This window comes from Myxocyprinus asiaticus, chromosome 38 (assembly GCF_019703515.2).
Source record: "Myxocyprinus asiaticus isolate MX2 ecotype Aquarium Trade chromosome 38, UBuf_Myxa_2, whole genome shotgun sequence".
Lineage (NCBI taxonomy): Eukaryota > Metazoa > Chordata > Actinopteri > Cypriniformes > Catostomidae > Myxocyprinus > Myxocyprinus asiaticus.
The window spans coordinates 23,160,689-23,178,645 of NC_059381.1; the positions used below are offsets into that span (position 1 = coordinate 23,160,689).

Here is a 17,957-nt window from a genome sequence, read left to right on the forward strand (position 1 = left end):
CAGCCAGCAATAAACGACATAATTGCAGGCAATCCTGTAATGGCTTACCAGTCAAATCCAGAGCTTTGTTTCTGTGTCATAACTGCATGTGAAATGCTAAATCCCTACTCACACCTTGACCCCATGAGGTCTTCTCACAAACCAGCAGGTGGACACAGGCAACTGCCTCAATTTGTCACAATGTATTTCCAGAGATGGGCTACGTGGAATCATTTGCTCTGGCAGCTGGTGCTGCTCTTCACAGGAGCAAAAACTTCAAAAGGAAAATGGGCCATGTACTGGACAGGGGCTGCTGAACACTGCAAAAAAAAAGTTAATTAGTAGTTTAGCCTTGTTCTCTAATAAAATATCTAAACATCCTTTTCAAAACAAATGTACTTGATAAGAATTTATTTTTATTTTTTTTTTTACACAAGAGTATATACAGTATGTATCTTGAATTAAGTTTATTTTTATTATTCAAGATACAGTATACCCTTTGAAAAATATCTCAAATAATTTTGGTCTCAAATAAATTTTTCTTGATTTAAGTGTCTTTTAAATGTAAGCGCAGCGTAGTTCTAGCGGGAAGACTAGCAACTGTACATCATCGCACCATTAGCTAGGTAACTCCTAGCCAATCACATGTAAGCCAAGTCTGCTCACAATCTATCACATTGCGTTTCATTGTGCTAACACGGCAACCTCCACCACCACTCCACCACCACCAGTTGAGTCCCATCCTGCACGGGGGTAGGCTCCTCGACCGTCTCCTAACTCCGGCAGGATATGACGGCTCCGGGTACAACTTCTTCGGACCGCCAGACGTGGTTTACGCCAAAGAGAGAGATTACATTTCTGTTTTATATTCATCAAATAAATGTCATTTTAAATTTCACTCAAGTCTGTGAGTCTTCCTGAACATTTTTACTGAAAATCAAGACAAACATACTGATTAAGAACAGTATTTGTGCAGTGAATTAACTCTGAGTTCTGTTGCATTACTTTAACAGCATTCTGAGAACAAAATCTGAGAGTGAAATTATGTAAGCTTGTAGATGCTGAGGCTGTTGAATAACAGCTGTGTGAAAATATTCTGGCCTTCATGTTTTATATCTACATGCATAGAATGTTTTACAGACCCATAATGAATAGTTACTTAAAGTGCTGTCTGGGCCTCCTAACTTTTCAGTCATTTATAAAAATAAGTTCCCCTAGTCATGCTTACTTTTCTAATTCTCCCTTACGTAACTAGCAAGTCATTAGCTTGTTTTTCTATATTAGCATCGCCATAGTCTCTCAGGCTGAACAAACATCAGGGGTTTCAAGTTACTCAGTCTGAAACAGAGTGAATATGACGATGTCACAGAGTATGTGAATGTGAAGGTATATGCATTCTTGAACATGCAAATAGATAAAGACAGACAGACAGACAGATGATAGGTAGATTTTATTTACCCCCAAAAACAGTCACATGAATCTTTCATATGTAACTTATCAGATGTTGTGGCTTTACAATAGATTGAACTCATCTAACCTACGTGTGTGTGTGTGTGTGTGTGTGTGTGTGTGTGTAAATATATGGGGGGGGGGGGAAGAACTGTTGGACTTTAAAAGCAAGATGACGTACAAACACCTATCTCTAGTTAACTATCTTTGGTTATTCTTCTACTTTGTCTTATCTCCCCTGGTCACACTTCATAATCGCTCTGGGAAAACGGAACGTTCTTAGATGAAAATCAGTAATTATGCCATTAAAATCATTAATTTACCCCAAATCCCTCCCTCTCTTACATTCATTCCGAGACATGAACTCGCACAAATCTAAAAACCCAGAGTTCTGCTCTGTTCCCTCACAGCAGTAACCCCACCAGCCTGGACACTGGAACAGCTTCAGAACACAGCAGGTACAAGCACAGAGGTTAGCCAAGGGATTCCAGTGGGAACACAACAACTTTGACTCAAGCCGATCTACTCAACCACTGGGGCATCTCTTCCGGCTTCAGTGAAAAATCTGTTCATGCCACAAGCGGTTTAATTGCTGAGTTTCTAATCCAGCTCGGACGTATGCTGTATTTCAACCCAAAAGCCTGAGGAATTTCAGAGCTGATTATACAAAACTGCGTAACCCGCTGGAAAAGGTTTGCTTTTTATTTTTCATTTGTAGAAACACTGTAAAGTCAAAAGCTTTCTAGAACATTTGCTCTTTTGGGGAAAAGTTCAGGACATCACTTGATCTTCTCAGCCAAAAGGTGTGTTATATTAATCTGTGAATCTTATTTAATGTACTGTAAATAAAGACACTTCTTATTAACAAATAAAATCTATTCTCTCTACTTTTCCGCAATTACAATTCTGCTCTAACTTTTGTACTACTCTTGTTTACTCTTGAAAATTCAGTATTGCAGACCTGCTAATATGTATGATTAAAAAATTGGGTGCTTTATTTGTAAGTCACTTTGGATAAAACAGTCTACAAAATGGATAAATGTTAATAGTATTGTGATTGCAGTGTAATTTTAATTGAATGAAATGCAATGAGAGGCTTTTCACTCAATTTAATGTTAACAGCTGAGTCACACTGTGTTAAAGAATCACACCTAATGGCATTTGTCCAATTGAGCATTGGTAGTGAACAGGATGACCTATTTTGTGAATATAAAGTTTTTAAAGACATTTTGACCTACATACCTTATCTTGTGTCTCCACAGATATAAACCAGTTAATTTCACAACTGACAGCATCTCTTGTTCCATGGGACAGAACTTTGGGTTATGATCTGAAATCCAAACGTGAATTGTGATAAAGCCTGTGACAGATCTTATACATTTGTTGCTGCTGTGGATCTCTGAGCCATGGCTTTTGCCGACCTACTAGAGCAGGTAGGCAGCACTGGACGCTTCCAGGTCCTACATGTCACCCTGCTGAGTATGCCCATCCTGATGATGGCCAGCCATAACCTGCTGCAGAACTTTGTGGCCGCTGTGCCTCCACACCACTGTGCCCCCCATGCCAACATCTCAATGTCCTCGCTGGATACAGGGGATGTGCTGCTGGCCACGGTGCCTCTGGATCAAAAGGGCAAACCAGAGCGGTGCAGACGGTATGCCCATCCTCAGTGGCAGCTCTTGAGCAGCAATAGTTCTGAGGACTTTTGGGAAGAGGAAGTGGAAGAGATAGAGACACAGGGGTGTGAAGATGGATGGAACTACAACATAACAGAGATGAGCTCAACAATTATTACTGAGGTAAGCAGAAGCCTAAACATCTTTCCTCCCCGGATAACAGATCAAGGCACATCCAAATACAATGATTACGTAACATTCTGTCTACTAAGATGCCTTCATCTGGTTGGTTTTGAAGTTTGGGGTTTTTGAAGGCAACATAGATGTATTTACACCATGACATAAGCATTGTAGTCAATAAATATTTGCTTGGCTATCTCAAAATTTAACCTGAATTAGTTTTATATTTTTAGATGTGACATTGTGATGCTACCTGAAACCAGTTTTCTTAGACGATACATGCTTGTGAAGTCACTGACTGCATGGCTAGCAATGGAGCCTTAGGCACAGCCATATATGATTCCTGCCTACTCATCATGCTATAAACTAACAAAGTAGTGAGTGTTTTTGCTGTTTTTTAAAATGATAGATTGAGGTTAGATGTCCTTTGTCTTTCTGTTTCAGTGGGATTTGGTTTGTGACCTGCGCGCACTAAAACAAATGAGTCAAACTACCTACATGGGAGGGGTGCTTGTGGGAGCAATAGTCTTTGGGGGACTTTCAGACAGGTTTGTTTTCACTTTCAAATGTTTCATGGTTATATATGACAGTTAAAACAATGATATAAACTTTTTATATAAAAATAAAAAAATACACTTCTTACCCTCTTACCCATGCAGGTTTGGCCGTCGTATTTTACTACTAATCTCTAACCTGATGATGGCAGTTGGAGGGACATGTGCCGCCTTCTCCACAACCTTCACAATGTTTTGCTTGTTCCGTTTCTGCTGTGGCATGGCCCTATCTGGTTTGGTGCTCAACTCTTTCTCTCTAAGTGAGTATACAGAAAATAAGGGCTTAACATGGCTTATTTCGTCAACTGCATATGCAATGTAATTGTGCCAGGCTTAGGCAGCTTATTTTAACCCCCTTCAGCACAGCTTTATAGAAGGTTGATGCCAAGTCTGTGTGTACAGTAACTGAAAACGGTTTACATTACATTTGGCGACATCTACTGGAGAAAGGCATGAATTTAGTTTGTGCTTCTCCGCAGTTGTGGAATGGATCCCTACACGAGTGCGGACAGTGGTGGGTACAGGAACAGGTTACTGCTATACAACAGGCCAGCTGATCCTGGCAGCCCTTGCTTACTGCATCAGAGACTGGCGCTGGCTCACACTGGCTGTCTCCCTGCCCTTCTATGTGTCCTTCCTCTACTCATGGTGTGTCCTCTACTCATGCCTGTTTCCATTATATAAACTCCACTTTCAGATTCTTTAATATTAAAGTGCTTTTAAAAAATATAGTAGTAAATATAGAAGAAATTAGCACATCTATCTACCTCTCTGTCCATCCATCCATCTATCTCTGTCTGTCTGCCTATCTATCTGTCTGTCTGTCACCACCTATTAAGGCCTACAGCCCTTCAAACTTCCCACTGCCGAAGTATACAAACTACACCTTCAGGTGTATAATCTTCTAACTTCAAATCTCTCTTCAAAATACTGCAAACATCCAGACATTACTTTGTTGAGCCAACCTTCCAATTTGTCTTGACAAGCTTTTCATTTCTGGTTGTTTTTTGTATTTATGGCCTATCCATCTATCTGTCTGTCTATCTATCTATCTATCTATCTATCTGTCTAGCTTACAGTTTGTCTTGATGAACATTCTTTTCTAGTTTTGTTTTTGGAACAGTGTGTGTGGCATAGAAAGATTTGATGTTGCTGATTAGAGTCATTGAGAGTGTTTAACTTATGCAGGTGGTTCTTAGAGTCTGCTCGTTGGCTGGTCCTGAACAAGAAGTCAGAGCAAGCGGTCAAAAACCTCAAAGCGGTGGCTCGCATAAATGGACGGCAGGCAGAGGCAGACAAGATCGATCTTCAGGTATGACATTATATGGGCTGTGTCAATTTTAGCATCCTCCTGGTCATTCAAAATGCTTATTCTACATGCTTGTGTGTGCAGATTTTGCAAGAATCCATGAAGAAGGAGATGGCGTGTTCAACAGGATCTTATAGTGTTCTTGACCTCCTGCGCACATCCACTATGAGGACTATCACAATCTGCCTTAGTGCAGTGTGGTCAGTTATAGATTTAGATATACTTGCAGGGATAGTGCACCCAAAAATGTCATTATTTACTCACCCTCATGTTATTCCAAACCCGTATGACTTTCTTTCTTCGGTGGAACACAAAAGGATATGTTAGCAGAATGTTAGGTACTGACAGTCTCAGTAACCATTCACTTTCATTGTATGGAAAAAGGAGCGGCATCAGCATTGTTCAGAATTTCTCCTCTTGTGTTCCATTGAAAAAAAAAAAGTAACGTGCTTGGAACTGGTAAGAGTAAATAACAACAGAATTTTCATTTTGGGAGTGAACTTACCCAATAATAGATTTTTTATATTTGTGTAAATAAAACACAAAAACATAATATGAAACATTCTCTCAGGTTCTCCACCAGTTTCGCCTACTATGGGCTCTCCATGGATCTACAGAAATTTGGGGTCAGCATTTATCTCATCCAGGTCATCTTTGGAGCAGTGGATATCCCAGCTAAAGTAGTGGTTACAATATGTATGAGCGTGTTAGGACGAAGACCATCTCAGTGTGGAGCTCTTGTCCTGGCTGGCATAATGATACTCATTAATCTTCTGGTGCCTTATGGTAAGAATTTGAGCCCGATTGTTAATGGAGAGCATTGATGATAAAATTCAAGTCTCACTGTCACGTGGGTCATTCGTTTTCAATAGCTGTTATTGTCATTTTTTTCACATCTATTTGTCTGTCATTTAACATCAAAAGAATTGAGGCTCTGACATTTAAAGGCTGAGATGCACGGGGCTGATCATATAGCTATGTATCCATGATTTCTGTTGTTGTGCATGTGCAGACCTGCAGTTATTACGCACCAGTTTGGCAGTGATAGGGAAGGGTTGTCTGGCGGCATCATTCAGTTGTTGTTACCTTTACTCTGGAGAGCTGTATCCGACTGTCATCCGGTAATTAAGCACCCTGTCATCACTATCATCACACACCAATTGTCAAAGATCAATTTGTTTCTTTTTGACAAGCAATAACCAGAGCTGCAAAATTGCATGCTTTTTGTAAGCACAATTGATGTCAGCTTATGCAATTTTCTGCTCTATTTCTGCTCTCAGTCAGAATGGTATGGGCTGGGTGTCCATGATGGCTCGACTGGGGGCGATGGTGGCTCCCATGGTGCTTCTTCTAGGGGAGGCTGTCCCATGGCTACCTGGTTTTATCTATGGAGGAGCTCCAATTCTTAGTGGGATCTTTGCATTCTTTCTCCCCGAAACCCTTTCAATGCCTCTTCCTGACACTATGCAGGATGTGGAAGACAGGTGAGCCAGTGGTTACTTGATAATATTGACATTAAAGGGATAGTTCACACAAAAATAAAAATCATTTACTCATCCTCATGTTTTTCCAAAGCCGTATGACTTTTTTCTTCAGTGAAAATCAAGAGGAGTTGTTAGGCAGAATGTTTGCCTCAGAAGAAAGAAAGTAATATGGCTTTGGAACAACATGAGGATGTGTAAATAATGACAGAACTTCATTTTTTGGGTGAACTATCCTTTTGAAGTTTTGTACTAGTCAGACCTGATCCACAAAGTTGTGTAATAGACATTACACAATTAATAATGCTCAATATAATTGAACACTAATTTTCTTGTGGCAGTAACACATTTATGAGATAAGAAAAGAACATTGTGTGTCAAATGTTAAAGTGTAAGTGACACAAGTAAAATGCTTTGAGTAAAATTTGTCAACCATAAATGTTCACCAATTCTTCCACATCTTACAGAGGTTTCAGGCGGACAAATTCCAAAAACTCACCTGAGAAAGAGGATCTGACCAAGAAGGATCCCAGTGGTGTCCTACTGAAAGAGTCTGTCTGAGACTCCCTGTGACTGCAAAATGTCTGTAACAGACAAATAGAGATGAGTGTTGCCACACAGAAGAGCAGTGCAACTTAAGTGTTATATCATAAAAACAACCAAAGACTGTGAAGGGGTCTTCTTGTATGATAAATGGAGCTGAATTTCTTATCTTTCTGACTAGAATTAGAACAAGTTAAATGTATTTACTTTTACAAAGCGAGAATAGAGTCTCAAATGGTGCAACGATGCTTTTTAATATTTGGAAATCGTTTGCCATTTTATATGTTAAATTTTTGTTTTCTTACCTGAATGACTTAAATAAAGCAAAAGAAAAAAAAATGCTTTATGAATGTGTTTTGTATTTGTTGTTTCAATTGTTGTAAGTGCAAAAGTAGTCTAATGTAAAATGCATCCAAGTAATAAAATATAAATATCCATTGATATTGGGTTATTTTCTGCAACAATTTCCTGCCATATGCTGCCATTTGGCATGTTGACTCTTGGTCCAACGGTTGGAGGTATAATGTATCACATAGGTTAAATTACTAAGACATTTTTGAAGCATGAAGTTTATTAAATAAGTGATTAAATCAATAAATGACTGTAAATAAAAGGTAAATGACAACATTAAGAGTTGTTAATATTACTTTTAACATTTATTAGGCCACATTGTTCACACTAAATATGCTCTACAGGGCTCAACAATAAGGATGCCCCCTGGCCCGGTGGCCAGTTGTTAGGGTTTCGGGCCAGTTGATGGAAGTGTCAATTGCCCTATTGGTCCAGTTCTGTGTTGTCACTACATCTTGGTTGATAATACATGTTTTTAAATCTTGAGCATGATGTGATATTTAGAATATTACTGTTGCAAATTTTGCGTTTTAAACTTGCTTCCAAGGTAAAGTTATAGCTTGCTACAAGGTTGTCAAAATTGCAAGTGTTTATGAATATATCTGTCATGGAGTTTCATTATAGCTTCCAGCTACCAGTGCATATTAAAAATGTTGTCTTTTTTCCTTTCTTTTTTTGTAAAGAAAACAAAGAAAAAAGAAAAAATTCTGGCTAATGCTAAAAATTATTATTATTATTATAAAAATAAATAAATTTAAAAAAATTGTGGTGGAACAAAATTTGCATATATAGCAGAATATATATATAAAAAATATATAATCAGGGCTGCTTCACTTGGGCCAATATGAGTCCACCATTTCACTCCTTCTCAGAGTACTGCACTGTAAACCCTAAAGTTGTCATTACTGTAAAAACTTGAAATGTCAAATTTTGGACTCATAACTGAAATATTTAAGTTCATTGAACATATTTTCCTTAAAAATCCATAGATTTAAGATTTGAAGTGTTAATAACTCAAACTACTGAGTACATAATTGAGGACACAAAAAATACCCACAATCCCTTGCTGCTTGAATTATATTTCCTTGGTCAGAGGGAACAGATTGGGGAATTTAAATAATTGTTATTAAGAATTCATAGATGTTTTAGATCTTTTGTCGTATTATTTATGCTTTGTTGCAAATAGTTGTTTGGTGTAATGTCACCATTAGGGTGATCTGTGTCCCTTTGGTCAAGTTGGATCCTGGTCACACTATCTCAGTTCCCTTAATGTATGTGCAGCTGAAGTGCATATATGCATTTCTGTAAAGAATTATTTAATAATTGACCTAGAATCAGTTGTCATCTTTATTTGAGCTGTGCTGTTGTTTGATCTAAAATTGAATCGATTAAATTAAAATGTACATCAGTAGAAACAATGTTTAAATTCAAATCTGAGTTAAGTCTACTTGCATGTAGTTAGTTAAGTTCACTCTACTTGAAAACCAAGTTAATTGAACTTAAATACTTAAGTTTTGGGAAACCCCATTACTCAATGGAATTGAGGGAACGAGTTTACTCAATCAAATGAGTGCAATTAACTTATTGGGGTTTTCAGTGTGCCATATTTTTGACGGTAATAAAAATGAGGCATTTAGGGATACACTTACAGTCACTTTAATGGCATGCACTGTATAAAGCTGTATAAAGATCCTAGATCACATTTAATTTTAACCACTCATGTTTCTAAAGTTTTTTTGTCTACTGATTTTTTTGGGTAATTTGATTCCTCAATGTTTTGTCAAAACAGTTCAGATTGCCACCCGTCCAGGATTTTCCAGGATCATTCCAGTTTTTGCCCATCTGTCCGGCCATTCCGGGATGCAAAATATCCGGGATGGGGCTTTCAAAATGGTCTTGGACAGAGGGGGTCCTTGGCCAGCCTATTCTAAACCATCTTCTCCCTCTCATGAATCTTTAGAAAGTCTGATTCATTTTAGTGAGTCAGTTTGTTCGGATGATTCATAGACGAACCATATTAAAGGACGATTCTTTTGAGTTCCACCACCACATCATTTCACATTACCTTATTTGTTGCTGAATATTATGCTGCTGTTCACCACTATGTTTTCAATTCATATATTTACATAATGGTCTATCTGTTAAAATGCTGTATGTTGCAAATAGTTATATACTTTAAAAAGATAATGTTTTAATTTAAGCCATATTAATAACTTGTATTGTAGTTAACTCCTTTTTTTTTTTTTTTAAAGGCTAGCTTTAACTCAAAATTGCCAAAGCACAGAATAACAAGGCCTAAATATTCTGATGAACTTGAAGTTGGGTACGCCCTTATATCACTGCAGAACAAAAATGGGCTTTTCCCAATCAGTAGGCGTTTTCAAACCATTGAGATTCCCTACTTTCATTGGTTAGTTTAGAAACGCCCATCCTGTTTGGAAACGCCCACTGATTTCTACACTGAGATTCCATACTCTGATTGGATAGTTTAGAAACACCCATCCCTGTTTGAAAACGCCCACAGATGTGAAACTACCTATTACAGTTCTACAGAGACCTATACTTGACGTGAGTGGCCATACTCTGCAAATGAGAATGTTGGCGTGCACAGGTGCAGCTCGATGTGGTGAACTATTTAAAGAGTTTGATGGCAATGGATCGATGTTCTTTTTTCCGGCTGGGTTTTTGTGTGAGGTTGATGTGGGGATGTGAGCTCCGATTATTTTGGGGTACATGCTCACATTTGAAATGGAAGGTAACCCTGTTGAATTTTATTGTGTGTTTTAACATTTAATAAAGGATTGTGTGTTTGTATTACGACTGCTGTGTGCTCCTCTCTGCCCCGAATTATACTGGTTAAGTTTATACACATTTAATTATTGCTATTAATGTTTGAACGAACAAATTGTATGTTTGCGGTAATTTCGATATCAAACAAGTACACAATCACAAAAATGTTGTATTGCTTGTATGCTGGCCAGAAATAGGCTCCTTTTTATGTTACTGATATGGTGTATAATAATTTTACAGGGGCAAGGTGGCAACAAGTTCAACACATTGAAGAGGATATAGGCCTACCTCTGTCCCTCACAGCTGCTTTTCTTATGACTGTCAAATTAAAAATGGTGCTACTCTGAATAACATGTTCTGCTTGGCTCGTAAGAATTTACTAACCAATATAATTATGTAACATAAGCTTGTTCAGTAACCACACCAGCAGCACTAAAGCACGGTGTCACTGTTACATAACACAGGGTTCCCACTATTTTCAACCAATGAATTTCCCATGACTTGAAAGGTAATTTCCATGCCCAAAAATTTAGCCTTTCATTCTGAAAATTGCACCGATATCTAAATCGCAAATTTGTAAAAAAACAAAACAAAAACACAACATTGCTTTATGAAAGTTCAACTGAAAACATTTAATCCATACAACATATTGTGTGAATCCTAAAATGGGTGGGGATTAGCAGCAACATCGTTGTCTCTAATTGGTCAGGCAGGGCTCAACGTTAAGGATTTTTTTCTACTGGCCCCAACACAAAAATAAAAAATAACACTTTTAACCATCATGGCTTTAAATTTGTTTTTAAAATAAATATTACGTTTTAAGACAATTTCCCCCCAAAATTGTATCACATTTATAATTTGCAAGATATGATTTATGCCTTATGTAACCCTATTTCAGCGCTTTACAAATATAAATTCATCATATTAACCTCAGCCATTTACGTATGTTTTTAAGTGAAGAGTTCTGTGGAGCAAATTATGGGTTTTCCGTCACCCGTTTAGTCTTGCTGTCAACTTTTAAGCTCTGTGTAGTTTTCACAATCAGGATCAAATGTTTAGTCACAGAGTTAAAGATTTGATTATTGGCTGAATGTTATGCACATATGAATCTATGAGAGAGGAGACCTTGCTACTAAATCAGTTGTGATGTGTCCAGTATATTCAGTAGGTAGATATTATGCCTAATCTGTAAATTAAGAGTGTGGATATAAATTTGAAATTAGACAACCCAAACAAGACCAACACTGACTGATACACAAAGCACAGAAAGAAAATATCTGTATGATCCAGAAACAAGAAGTGTAACAGGTGTTATGAGAAACATATGAAGTAGACTGTTTTAAACAGTCATCTTCACCCTGCAGCTGAACAGCTCTGAAAATAATAACCGTAGCGATTTTGCTTCTATTCATATCAAACGCCATTAGCATGTCGAATTAATGTTTACATTTTGAAAAACATTACCTAAATATATAGGCCTACTTGTATTTTGGATACTGAGCAGCTCATAATTCCACCCACATGTATAACCGGGGTTTAACAAAGTTTATTAGGTTTTATTCAGCGCTTCATCTCTAAACTGCACTATTTTTTACTGTGGGAACAATACTTGTGCCCGTTCGAGTGCGCATGCACGTTAAACAGTGTTTACACTGCATGGAGAGATGAGAGAGAAATGAGCGGACAGAGATGGATTTACAGTCTTATAGAAATGTACTGTTGATTTTATGTGTTCCAATGTGTGGACTGCTAATTTTCAACATGTTAAAACGAAAAAAATTGGGAATTTCGTGCACTGTGATTGTGAACTGTGGAATGTGCGGGCCATCAGGTATCCCTTATTGTGGAGCCTTGGGTTAGGTATTCTAAATAACATAATATATTTTAAACTCTTCACTGTGTGTTTTTAATCCAGTGCAATGTAACACCCAAATTAAATATTTTAGGGCAGAGCATAATAAATCAAAATATATTAACTAGAAAAAAATTCTGATATTATTAATTTCCATGACTTTTCCAGGCCTGGAAATCACAGAATTCCCTGATATTTCCAGGTTTTCGATGACCATGGGAACTGATCAAGTTAACAACAAATGTAATGGATAATCTTTATAATGTTTAACTACTGGAGATGCAAAAGATAGTTTATTTGTAACTATTTTAACTGGGAAAAATGGTTGTACACACACACAGGGGTGCCATAACATGCCACATATTATTGCCAATTTTTTTTTTTTTTTTTTTTTACTTTTTGTTTTTTGCAAGCAACATAAAATTATATATTTATATAAATAATCGAATGGTTCAGTTTTTTATTTTTGAGGGGATCATAAAAGTGACATTTTCACCGTCTGCTGCATTTTGTTTTAAGGTGTTTTTAAGTTTAATGATTCTAATAATCACTTAACTTACTTGTTTTGAACATTTACTTTAACTTACTACCTGTTCAAACCCTAATTGCTGGGTGAGGAGGTACCAACAGTTTCCAGTTGTTGCTTCTGTCTGTTTGCGAAAACACCTTTTACTCATTTGAACGGGACATTTTACTGCATTCATTAAAGGAGCAACATGTAACATTGACATCAAGTGTTTAAAATGGGTACTGCAGTCCAAATTCAAAATATTGGAGAGAGTTGTCTCCCCCACCCTCCTCCCCAGATTCGAAGATCACGCAAGTTGCCAGGTTGACACACGCAACAGTAACGAGCAACCTGACAATGGCAAGCGACGAGCGTTACACTGTAAGTTGATCAGCTAATGTATACGTTTGCAGTGTTTTTATTGTTTGCAAATTATAATCCAGCTCATGTGGATTTTTTATAACTCTGTCAATGTTAGCTGTATTGCACATCTGTATTGCTGGCTTCCATGGCTGAAGCGCGCTATGTTTGCTTGCTAACTTTTGTATTAAATCTGGCAACCCGGGGAGGAAAATTGCCAATGGACGAAAGCACAAACAGAAATTTCGGCCCCGAATGGAAATTTCAAAGTAGAATATACTGGTTGTAGCATTGTTTTCGGAAAAGCCAGTATTTCAAGTTAGCATGTTTCCTAAATCTCTGATAACATATTATGATAATTTTATGCTTTAGTGCAGTAAATATATTACATATTGCACCTTTAAGTTTTATGTTTGTAATTGTCATTAATAGGGGTGGGCTATATAAGCAAATATTGTACTCTGAAATATTGTACTCAGTTTTCATTTTAAGCGTCTTTAGGTGTCTTCACTCTCCCCATGCTGTATTCCGAGAAAAGTGCACATTTAAATGAAAAATAACAACCAAATAACCATGGCTACAAACGCACATTCTCTACCAAACTGCACCACTTTTTGTCACGGCGAAAGCAAGGATACACAAACATTTATTGTGGTTGACAGTTGACACATTCCCGTCCATATACAGGGTTGGGAGGGTTACTTTTGAAATGTATTCCTCTACAGATTACACGCTGTAAAATGTAATTTGTAACGTATTCTGTTAGATTACTCAAGGTCAGTAACGTATTCTAAATACTTTGGATTACTTCTTCAGCACTGGTAGATTTTTTCACTTGTTTTGACTATAAAAACTCTGTCAGTACAGTAAGACAAAATACACGTTAAAAATACATTCTCTGAAAAACCGAAATATCTTATGCAGTGTTGTTTCTAAAACAAGATAAATCAAATTGATCATGTTTACAGGATTTTTAGATATTTTTACAGGAAAACAATACAAAAATGATTATCAAGAATATGATTGATATTTTTGCCCTAATATCAAAGGTCTTACTAGAAAAAAATAAATTAAGGTCCAACATGAATTTTCTTGATAAAAAAAATATGATCGTGCTTGGTAACGTGCATGTAAAATGACTAGAAATAGCATTTTAGCTTAGCATAAAGCTGACAATTTACACAAGGTTTATTTCTATTTCTTCTGCTCTAAACTTACTTCAAACTTACTTCTCTATCTGCTCATATGAATGTAACACATCATAAGAAAGTGTTTCACCGCTGTTCAAATGCACTTTGGATCGCATCATTTATACGTATAAATGTTTTCCATCTGAAAGGACTAAATATTAAATAAAACAAATGACAATAAAATGCAAAGTAATCTCTTCGGTAATCCAAATACTTTTTGAATGCAACTGTATTCTAATTACCAATGATTTAAATTGTAACTGTAGTGGAATACAGTTACTTTTATTTTGTATTTTAAATACGTAATCCCATTACATGTATTCCGTTACTCACCAACCCTGTCCGTATATCGATGTAATCGGTATATCGCCCACCTCAAGTCACTTAAAACTGTTTCTTGACATCATCTTTTAACCTCCTATATCCCTTGACAAATCTTTTGAAGAAATAAACTATGCTCTTTGAGGTGCATGTGCACCTTCATGGTAGCTATGGAAATGGCTCACAAAAACCAAGCTAGCAAGCATTATCCACTACCGCATAGAAAAATGCTCAAAAGCTAACCAACAGCCAACATCTGCCAAGCTAGTAAGCAATTTACATAACGTTAAATATGGCAATCCACATTTTGTTTTATTACTCCTGACACATTTCCGCTGGTTTTAAGTTAAATGTGAGTATGTTGGCTACTACACTCAGCCATGCTATACACATGCACGGTTACATGTTAGTCTTTTAGAATAATACGACGTTAAAAATAAAATGGTAAAAGTCTAAATATATAATACACTATAAACAAATAATCAATATGTATTACAGATAGCTATTTTATCCTCACATTCGCTGCTCATGCTTCTCATCTTATCCAGGCGGGAAATACGGCCACTCTAAAGCAGCACATTCAGTTAAGCAGTAACCAATTGATTTTGACCAATCACAACGCGAAAGGTAAAGTCAGGACTGGATCACATATGTGGATTCTATTTTGAACTACCAGAGCTAAAAATGCAGGTTAAGGAAGCCGAAATAACGGATAAAAGTAGTATTGCCGGCAATACTGTCGGCGGCGGCCATGAGACAGACACACACGCACTACAACTCCCGGACGCATACAGATGTTTCCCATGATCCCTTGCTGAATTCGTGCCGCAAGTTCCGGTGAGTTTTCCGGTTCCTGTTCATTACACACTCACTAGACGAGATTCAAGATGTCTGGACTTCTGCGGGGAATCGCTAGAATCCGAGCCGTCCCGGTTCTGCGGGGATCAACCATCACCCAGCGAGCCAACATCGCAACACGACCAGCCAAGGACGCTGTTGGTCCTGCTGTAAGTATACAGTACAGAGCAGATCGTTTTCTTTTGCCTCAATGGGGACGCCATAATCTCCTTGCACTCACCTTTAGACTCGCTGTATTTGATCATAAGAAACATGCAGCATCATTTCAGATCACATCAAATCCAGACACTAATTGTGAATAGATCTGAACAATATTTTCGTATATATGTTGGAAGTTAGCGCCTCATCAGGCTTGTTTTTTTTTTTTTTTTTTTTTTTTTTTACAGCTGGGCCGTATATTTGTTGTAGTGCACTAGAAAAAAACGAGGTCTAGTTAGGCATTAAATGCTTAGTTATAGAAGTAAATGAAAGAGTGTTTTATGGAAAACATTGAGGGTTTTAAGGGTTGTTGGAAAAATTAGAAAATCTAATATTTGAGATTTGCTATGAAGGTTTAAAACAAAATAGCCTAAAATTAGCCATCACACTGTAACTATAATGTCCTTATTTTAACTTTTTGTAGTAATATATAGATTGGGTCTTTCTATAGAATCCCATTTCTACTGTTTAACTCCTCACTCTGAATATATTCAATATAATTTTTTGACTATTATAACAAAGGTTTACCTGACAATACTTTGTCTGTTGGTGTCCTTTCACAGGAGACAGCAGTTGGACTGACATTGTTTTCTCTTGCCATCCTCGGACCAGCTGGGTGGGTTCTGGCCAACCTGGAAAACTACAAAAAGAAGGGTTCTGCTGACTTGGAGTGATTGACCTGTCACAGACTGAAAGCAGCTTGTCTTATTTTATTGCTTGGCTATGTTGGGACCACCATGTCACTGACCTTCAAATTTACCTGAATTGTGGAACAATATATCTCTTTTGAACCACCCAGCTTACCTCTCCATGCAACTGTTTACTTTCCACCAACCACTCCGGTCTTCAATACACTGAGCTGTTTGCTCGATGTTAATAAATGTGTAATAACATGTCATCATTGGTGATTCAATTCTCCTTACATGGAGCTTCTTACATTTTAAATAAACAGTTATTTAAATCTTAAATTGTGTTTGTGTTTGTTACTGTTGTCTATGACATATTTGGCCTATATTATTTTGTCAGACAAGAATAAAGTGCTGTTCAACAAAAGCTAGTTGCATAACATGTTTACATTTTAAGGGTCTTTGAGATTAAATCTATTGATTTAAATAGATAAAGGTGCTGTAAGCCTTTTTTATTTTTTATTTTATGGAATGGTATGGAGAAAATGTTACTTACTCCTGAAAGATATCACTGAGATATCTCGCCGGTCTCTGTGACAGCACTACACTGTGCAAACAACAAACAAAAATATGACTGCGGGCCATGGACACATTCTTTGATCAGCCAATCAGAAGACTTTGATGTGACTATTTAGCAGAGATGGGCCACTTCTATTAAAATTAATGGGAGAAACTGGAATGCCCCAATGGTCAACAAATGTAGAAACGAAGTCCTGCCTTACATGTAAAAGAGCCAATCACCTTTTAGATACAGATATCGCCTGTCAATCAACTCGAGAACACCCATGCGCATTAGCTATGCAAGCTGGGAAAATGCATTTTTTTTTAGCATTATCTGAGGTAAAGAAAAACAATTTATGATTCCTGTGTTGTCATATTTTCTTGCTGATTTGAAATATGTTCTTTGATTGTAATCTTGAACAACCGTTTATGAGATTTCAGTGTTTCCCCATTCAAGTAGATAGGAGGTGCACTGTCATGAATGGAAAAAGCCTCCCGAGAGCGTTCCAAAGTAGACTGACTTGCTAGAAAGACTTCGCTGTCAATCATTTTGCATGTTCTCATAGTGTAGTAGATGAAGCAGATCATTCAGTGTATTTTAGAGTGGATTATATGTTCAGCTCACATTATACCAGTAATAATACGATTCAAGCTTTGCAAAGGAACTGTTATTGAAGGATGGGGTAGTTAAAACATTTGGACACGATTGCAAAAACCATTACTAAACAGTTTCATTCATGAATATTTCATTTGTCATGACTGTGTGATCATTTATGGTGCTGATTTCCTGTTAAAACCGGGCGCATCCACTGACACGATGCGATGCAACGGCTTGAGGCTGTCTACACTGGGCACATCGACAAACTTTTTAATTTGGAATGGGACATCTGTTTACTGTCGACACAGTGTGATGCGCCGCAACGGACACTTCCATGGTAGACAGCATCATTGATTATAATGGGTTCTATTGCTTTTGACGAGACGCGACTCTTGCGTCCGGTGTAGACAGTGTGTGAGTGTTAACAGTTGTGCCTGATATAAACAGTTTAATATATTCGGATGCAATGTGTTGGATGTGTGTTAAGTGTAAACCCTGATATTTAGATTTATAATGTTGTTAAGCTGGTTCATTCTCTTCAGATTTTATTTAAAAAATGTCTAGAGGGGCTGCACATGTTAGCCAATCATAACAGTGGGTGTTTACGTTGAAGTTTTAAGGAGGTGCTTAAAC

General features: G+C 37.2%; 2 protein-coding genes across 3 annotated transcripts; both read left to right on the forward strand.

Annotated features, from left to right (window-relative positions):
* The first annotated feature begins 1,688 nt into the window (after positions 1–1,688).
* Positions 1,689–7,552, forward strand: slc22a6l (solute carrier family 22 member 6, like). 2 transcript variants are annotated; one of them, XM_051676903.1, is made up of 11 exons: positions 1,689–2,120; positions 2,691–3,227; positions 3,669–3,772; positions 3,884–4,038; positions 4,258–4,426; positions 4,967–5,090; positions 5,172–5,287; positions 5,659–5,873; positions 6,100–6,208; positions 6,368–6,571; positions 7,036–7,552. In XM_051676903.1, exons 2-11 carry the CDS (start codon positions 2,835–2,837, stop codon positions 7,127–7,129), a joined length of 1,683 nt encoding a protein of 560 aa, XP_051532863.1. In that variant the 5' UTR covers positions 1,689–2,120; positions 2,691–2,834; the 3' UTR covers positions 7,130–7,552. The 2 variants fall into 2 exon arrangements, with proteins under 2 accessions (XP_051532863.1, XP_051532864.1); XM_051676904.1 differs by lacking the exon at positions 1,689–2,120 and adding an exon at positions 2,136–2,231.
* A 7,770-nt stretch (positions 7,553–15,322) lies between these two features.
* Positions 15,323–16,507, forward strand: LOC127428491 (cytochrome c oxidase subunit 8B, mitochondrial). Its single transcript, XM_051676909.1, has 2 exons — positions 15,323–15,490; positions 16,103–16,507. Exons 1-2 carry the CDS (start codon positions 15,371–15,373, stop codon positions 16,211–16,213), a joined length of 231 nt encoding a protein of 76 aa, XP_051532869.1. The 5' UTR covers positions 15,323–15,370; the 3' UTR covers positions 16,214–16,507.
* Positions 16,508–17,957: the final 1,450 nt, after the last annotated feature.